At 53.2% G+C, this 7213-nt stretch overlaps 1 protein-coding gene across 1 annotated transcript; it reads left to right on the forward strand.

The window, feature by feature from the left end:
* Positions 1–533: 533 nt before the first annotated feature.
* VOLCADRAFT_108555 (uncharacterized protein) lies at positions 534–6796 on the forward strand (the record flags this gene model as incomplete). Its single annotated transcript, XM_002959264.1, has 12 exons — positions 534–939; positions 991–2252; positions 2950–2988; positions 3308–3515; positions 3867–3988; positions 4078–4160; positions 4222–4266; positions 4304–4383; positions 5025–5098; positions 5319–5392; positions 5623–5788; positions 6065–6796. Exons 4-12 carry the CDS (start codon positions 3431–3433, stop codon positions 6794–6796), a joined length of 1461 nt encoding a protein of 486 aa, XP_002959310.1. The 5' UTR covers positions 534–939; positions 991–2252; positions 2950–2988; positions 3308–3430.
* Between the last annotated feature and the right edge of the window lie 417 nt (positions 6797–7213).

A 7213-nucleotide genomic window follows, 5' to 3' on the forward strand; every position in this document is an offset into this window, starting at 1 on the left:
CTGCGTACATAAGATCGCGCCCGACGAAGAAGCACTGTCTGGTGACGACCACAGTGGTCGAAGCTGTATGACTTTGGCACAACCCCCGCCGATGTGCGGCCGGGCGCGCTGGTTGTTGCAGGCCGCCGGTCAGGAGACGGGAAAAGGGGCCAATCCTTCTTAAGTGAGCCTCTTCTTTCATTGAATAGCGGGACAAGATCGTTTAGTAGACGAACGTGTGTCTGCAAACGCGCATGAACAGGTTCCCTTGAATGGCAATGAATTAGTAGCCATGTCCTGTTCGCTGGGCACCCAGGAAGATCTTGTATATGTAGTGTGTTAAGATCTGGAGACGCGGCGGTAAGGTACGCAAAGCACGAAGGCGAAGTCGGGATGTATCGGGGAAAACTGGTGTGATGATGCGGGAGTATGGAACCAGTGCGCTGTCTTCTTGTGCTTGGCCGGAGTGGGCACTCATGTTGGATGGTTGGGTAGCTGATGTGAAGTGGGGGCAAGGAAGGAAATTGGGTTTCTGCATACCCGCGCAGCTTTAGCACCAAAGGTGATTTAAGCCTGCCCACACAGTAGGGCACTACAGACCGATTTAATGGGTCTTGTAGCCATTTTACCCTACCGCAGTCACTTGAGTATGTACCCTTTGCGGGGGTGGGGTGCGTCACTGTCGACTGCCAAAGTAATCACAACTGCGAGCCACATCCGGCCGTAACCACAGTGAAGACGGGTAGTATTAGAGCTCTTCTCACAAGAGACTTCTGGCCACATCCAGCCTAAGCACAGCGAGTGTCCAAAATTGCTGGCCACATCCGGCCTCGTAAGCAGCTTGTGTGGGATGTTACTGGCCCCTCCAGCCTATAGCTGTCGGCTGTCGGTCTTTACCGGCTCCAAGCAGGGGAGAAGAATATCGGAACCGTTAGTAACCTTAAGCAATTGATGCGCGAGATCCAAAAAACTGCCCAGCCCATGCGGCCGCCTAAGCAGTCTATGCGCGAGGTCCAAAAAACTGCCCGGCCCATGCGGCAGCATGAGCCGTCTATGCGCGAAGTCCCAAAACTGCCTGGCCCAAACGGCCACATAAACAGGCGATGCGCGAAGTCCCAAAACCGCCTGGCCCAAACGGCCACATAAACAGGCGATGCGCGAAGTCCCAAAACCGCCTGGCCCAAACGGCCACATAAACAGGCGATGCGCGAAGTCCCAAAACCGCCTGGCCCAAACGGCCACATAAACAGGCGATGCGCGAAGTCCCAAAACCGCCTGGCCCAAACGGCCACATACACAGGCGATGCGCGAAGTCTCAAAACAGCCTGGCCCAAACGGCCACATACACAGGCGATGCACAATTCCACGAAAACTGCCTGGCCCAAACGGCCTCACAAGCAGTTGATGCGCGAGGTCCACGAAACTGCCTGGCCCGAACAGCCCCACAAGCAGTTGATGCGCGAGGTCCAAAAACTGCCGGCCACATCTGCCCGCGAAAGCAGTCCAAGCGCGATAGTACTAGCTAGATATAACCTTGGGGAAAGCGCTCTCGGCTTCGTGACTTGTGGTAGTTAAGCCCGGTGTCCGGTAGTTGCTGTGGCGCATCACACCGCCAGTGCCTGAAGGGGGCCGGTGGACAGAGCCAGGGTAGGTTGCATGCCTGCTGCAGGAGCCTGTCGCGTTAGCCCAGCCGTTGACACCCACGCTGCCTGCTGGCCGCATGAGCCCAGAGTGAATGGTGGTGGTTCGTCCATTTGGACGTCCTCGACCATGCGATCCCCCGTTGCCCAGCGTCCTGGCAGGTTGTAAACCTTGCCCCGGAAATGTGGCGAATACGAGGATCTGTACAACATTATTTGTAACTGGGTGTGACAGCCGGAGAATTCAGTAGTTGTGTAACAGTATGTTTGAAAGACGCTCGAATAAACGACACCGAAGTGGTACGCATTAGAATTCACAACTCAAGATAACAACATTTCATAACGGATTTGAACTCCTAATGTATGGTGGTGTTCCTAGCGGCAATGGAAGCTAAATAGCGGAGGCTGGTTAACCACGTGACAGCTTTCAGCAACGCCTGACCTTCTTCGGACGCATCATCCGCCATTGCTGTTCAAATTACGTTAATGCGCTCAATGGCGACGCGCACAACCTCGTAATTGCGGGTGGCTGGCTAAGGGCCGGCGGCTCCGCACATTGTAAAAGATTATCGCTTCGGGCTGAGCTAACATCAGCTGGGTTAGCTCCTCGTGCTCCTTCAGCCTCCGGTCAAAGTAAGCTGTGAGTGCGCGCGAAATAACTCGCGCTCCTCAGCTAGCTGCTGTTCGAAGAGGGCCCGCATTTCGGGAGTGAGCACTAATCTTTCTGCGCCCGCAGCGCCATTTTCCATAGCCGATATTCGATTCTAGTAATGCTAAGAAAAGACGGTGCAACACATAACTAGAGGACACTGTCCCAGCAGCGGGACACACCTCTTGGTAATAGTCAAAACAACGGCAGTTAAAGAACCAATGCGCCTGTGGGACCCAAGTAGGAGCTCGGCGTCCCCTGCCGTACTGCGGTCCGGCACATGCATGCATGCATGCGCCCTACTTCCACGCACCACGGCAGTTCCTTCACAATATCTTGCCTATCTCTACACTCATACTTCGCTTCGAGAAGTCGAAGCTTGAATGTGCTCATTTTTATAGACCGACCTGCATTCATTTTTTCGCCGTTGTGTTCCAATGAGCATTGTTGTGTTTGGTAAGAGTCTGGTGGCTTTGGTAGCTGCATGCCCTTCCGATTTTTTGCAAGTAGTGGTTCTGGACGAGAATGCCACGAGCTTCTTCGCTACACTGCATACCATGCACGGTCTTCTGAACCGTTGGTCAGCTGTGTGTTCCTTTGCCAAAAGAGCACACCCCTGCTATGTCGTGACAAATGACTTACCTGCATAATGCACCCTCGTTTTCCCTGTTTGATGTACAGCTGCGGCAGCTGCTGTCCCGCCACCGGGTCCCAGCTCTGGTGAGTTCGCCTCATTTTTACGTTCACTTCTTGGAGCTGAATGCTTTCTATCCCCATTTCCTTACAGTAGGTAGTGAAGCGCTAACAGATTTGGCAGTGTTGTGGCTCTGGCCTGCCTATCTACCTGCACGCAAAGAAGGCTCAGAGCGCCCATCTAGCTATGTATCCTGCCTCTTGTTCGCCCCTTTGGTTGCATGACATTTAAGGGGGCCTGATTCCTTGGTAATCATAACCGGGGAGAAAGCCTAATCCTATGGTAATTGGAACACCCCCTGGCCTGCCTTCTGACTTCGTGCATGCTAAACACCCACATCCGCAGGTCATTCTGCTGCGATTTCCTTGGAGGAGGACGCCACGCGTTTTATTGCTACACTGCGTACCCTGGCAGTGCCGGGTGCCGGTGATCTGCTCACCGTGGGCAGCGGCGTCTTTCCCCCTGCATATGGAAAACCGGCAGCTCTATGTGCGCAAATGCTATCCCAATCTCTTCACAGTCATCTACGGGTCGGTGAAGCGAAAGCATGTTGGTGAGGCTCACGTCGTTCCCTGCTGTTGCCTGCCGTGCGACTGGTGTATACAGCTAGGACCCAATTCACCTGGTGATCACAACGTCAACATTTGTGGCTTGTGAATGCATGTGGGTTGCGATGTATATGTGCAGGTTGGGGCCAGCTGATGTTTGTTACATGTAATTGACTAGCTAGTGGCTGGTACTAGCCTGCTGCACTCTCTGAGAACAATCAATGCGGTTCGGTTTTTCATTTTTCAGAGCACCAGAGCCCCTCTGTAAAGCTATGTCTGTTCTGCTGCTGTCGATTGCTCACTCCACGTGCTTGATGCCCAAGGCTATCCCCTTGCCCTTGTGTTTTTTGGTGCAGTTACTGGGACACCTGGGATTGGTAAGAGTTTCTCCTTCTATTACTTGCTAATGCGGCTGCTGCACAGCCCGTCGCCACCACCCTATATCCTTTGGGAGCACCACACAAGGCCTGACATAGTGGTGGGTTACACATGTACTGTACTGCATGGTGTGCTGGTCTAGGAGCTGTTTTACATTTGTTTCCTTGTTCTGCCCCTTCTGGTCACCAGTGGTGCTACACGCATGAGACGGGCGAGGTCTGGGTCGGCAACAACATAGCCTTCAGACGGCAGTTTCACAACCGTGATTCCTGGTGGGTTCTACTGGTGCAGCACAGCACACTGATACATCATACAATTATCCTCCCCCTGCAGTGTCCTGGAGGGCCTAGGAGCTGTGTGTTGTGGCAACGTTATCCCGTATGTGGTCTCGCTGGTCTATCCTGAGCCCTTGCAGTGTTGATCGGGCTTGTGTGTGGTCCCTTTTCTTTGGTTGGTTACTTATCCCCTGGACCAGCCCAGAGGAGGTCAGTTGTCGTAAGTTGGCTGCAAGACGTCCTGTGGTTTCTAGTGCTCTAAACCTTTCTTTCTTGGAAGTTTGTAATGGCTTGCTAGGTGTATCAGGAGCCCTCCCCTGCCTGGGCTGCCCTTGCCGACTTCTTTCGTTTTTCGTTTTTTTCCTTCCCTTGGGTTCCCTTCGTCGTTGGTTGTATTTTGGGGGGGGGTAGAGGGCTTGTGGACTAGCTCTAGCGGGACCTGAGAGCCCGTCATGTTTTCACTGCAGCGCCATCCCCGGATGGAGGTGCTGTGGAGCGGCTGCGTTGTGTGTTGGTGTTTCGGCTTCGGCTCTCACGGCCCACAGTGTAATCTCAGTCATACATACATCTACATACATAAACATTTATATTTTCATATTACATATATGTACATATGTGTGTACATGCATGGTTGCTAGCTGTCTGGCTAGCTAGCTGTCTGGCTAGCTAGCTAGCTAGCTATGCCTACATGCATGGGTGGCAGGCAGTTGGGTGCTGCCGTGACAGGGAGCTGATGGATGATGTGCTTACAGGCCGTGCTCTGCACTTGCCCAGCTGCTACATACCTGGGGCCTCCTGGATTCATTGGGTCCATTTTGTCCCTCGACATCTCGTTACCTTATCCTGTCAGGTACTTTGCAGATGGGGTGAAGCCCGACACCAGCACTGCGGCGCACACGGTGCTGTTAACCTCACCTGTGCATGAAACGATGAAGGTAAGCATCTTGGGCCGAGATGTGATTAGAGGGTGTACCATTGCTGACTTCGCACACCCGACATGCAGCATCCTGGACTCGTCCGTTAGTTGCTTCCTAAGTGTATCCATTCCTAACGAACTAGATGGCCAGGAAAGGCCAGAACGTAGGCCTGTCGCCCTTCCTTGCAATCGTCTGTGCTTCATTGTACTTCTCCCTCCCTCCCTCCCTCGGGCTGCAGGTGATAGTTAAAGAAGGCGCGGACGTGCTGTACATGCCTCTCTGGGAGCTCGAGGAGCTGCTTGACTGCCGCAGGTGCTGGGTGTGGGGCGAGTGGGGAGGAGGGCTAGCTCACGTGGTGCATGCTGCAACTAGTGCTGAAAGTACTTTGTAACGTTCTTAGACTTGAGTTTGTAACTTGAAATTTACGCAGTAGTACAGCGAATCAGGGTTGATATGACTAAAGTCGCCCATGTGTAAAGCCTTGTATAAGTGGTGTACAGCCACTCGCTTTCCCCCCCTCCACCACCACTACATGCCCCCAGCAAGATGTACGACATGGTGCCGGAGGTGACCGTGAAGGGCCTCTTCGGTTACTATGGCGGCATGGCACGGTACGTGCTGCAGCATCCGTCGCTGGACCCCGACCGGGAGGTGCTTGAGTTGCTGAGGCCGCTGCGCACCGCGATTGATACTTGCAACGTTAAACAGGTGAGGCATGTAGTGTAGCTAGTCCTCTACCCCGAACTTGATGAAGTTCCAGTTGGCTGCCTAGGTTTCTCACTGCCTGAGTTATTATTGCTGCTGTTCTTCCTTCGATCCAGCAGAGATCACTTTGCTGCTGAGCTCCTATGTCCTCCTTGCCCATATTGCTGCCAATGTCTCTTGTTCAATGGCAAGCTCTGAGGCTGCGGCTTGCGCCTCCCTGAACATTCAGATGTAACACACCTGCGTCTTGGCATGCCTCTCTTGTCCCTCTCCCATCAGGTGAGAATGGCCATTGGTGCTGTCGAAAGGGTACCTGAGGCCAGCCACCGGCTGGTACATATTGTGGCTGACGACGAGTTCAAGAAGCAGCACCTCAGATTCGCCAGCAGTTGGGCGGCTGACGAGTTTGTCAAGCGAGCATTGGAAATTGAGAAGAAGAAAGTGATATCACTACTGAAGATGTGCGATGGAGGGCTCAAGGGTTTGTTGTACGAGCCAGTTATGCATGCTGTACTGGCGGCGGGTGGCAAGTTCGATGTGGTGCCACTGGACCGGGAGACTCTGGAGAGGGGCAACGAGGAGAAGCTGGACATCCAGCCCTGCAAAGAGACTAGCTGGTTTAAAGACAACATCAGCAGCGTGAGCAGTGTTGAGAACGTTTACTACAGGCCCATGGCCTCCAACTTCTCTGTCATTGACGCAGTTAAGATGCCTGAGGTGTATCTTTTCCAGATAACCGTGTCCGAAAGCAAGGAAATCAACGCTGCTGACCTTGAGAAGAAGTTGGCGCAACTGGGCATCCCCGACAACCCTAAACCCAGCCTCTTCTTCGTGGTGAGCCCTGATGTCTACAACACCTTCAAGGTGCGGGCAGCAACGAAGAAGCGCAAGGCGGGCGAAGATGGCGAGGCTGCCTGGCCGCCCGGCACCGGGGAGAAGTATCCGCGTTCAGGTAACACCCGGTTGTATATTCTGTGCGGCAACTACGAAGACCTGCGCTGCAGCACCTGATGCATCATCACAGCAAAACAGTTGTGCGGGTTGAAATGGAAATGACCACGTGTAGTAGTGATGTATGTGTAGTGATACAGCTGCAATATATAGCAGTTAGTGGTTGATTGAATTGTTATGACATGTGACTACTGGCCTTGTCCACTGTCGAGTCAAATGCCACCACATGCAGCTGCATGCTGTTTGCAATGCACAATAGTACACGACCAAGGGGCAGGAGCATGGGGAAATGTTCTATCGTTCTCGGCGTCAGTGTACTGCTGCTGCCATTGTGTTGCAATTCATTAGTGCCAAGCCGGTAGCCAGAGGGAAGCGATGATGGGGTAAGACAATATGAGGAAACATTTCCCGTAATTTGAAATCAACCTTGAAGATCGAACGGTGTTGTGCAGTGTATTTTGGGTCGGCTCTTACCAG

The sequence above is a fragment of the Volvox carteri genome, assembly GCF_000143455.1.
Source record: "Volvox carteri f. nagariensis unplaced genomic scaffold VOLCAscaffold_149, whole genome shotgun sequence".
NCBI classification, from domain to species: domain Eukaryota; kingdom Viridiplantae; phylum Chlorophyta; class Chlorophyceae; order Chlamydomonadales; family Volvocaceae; genus Volvox; species Volvox carteri.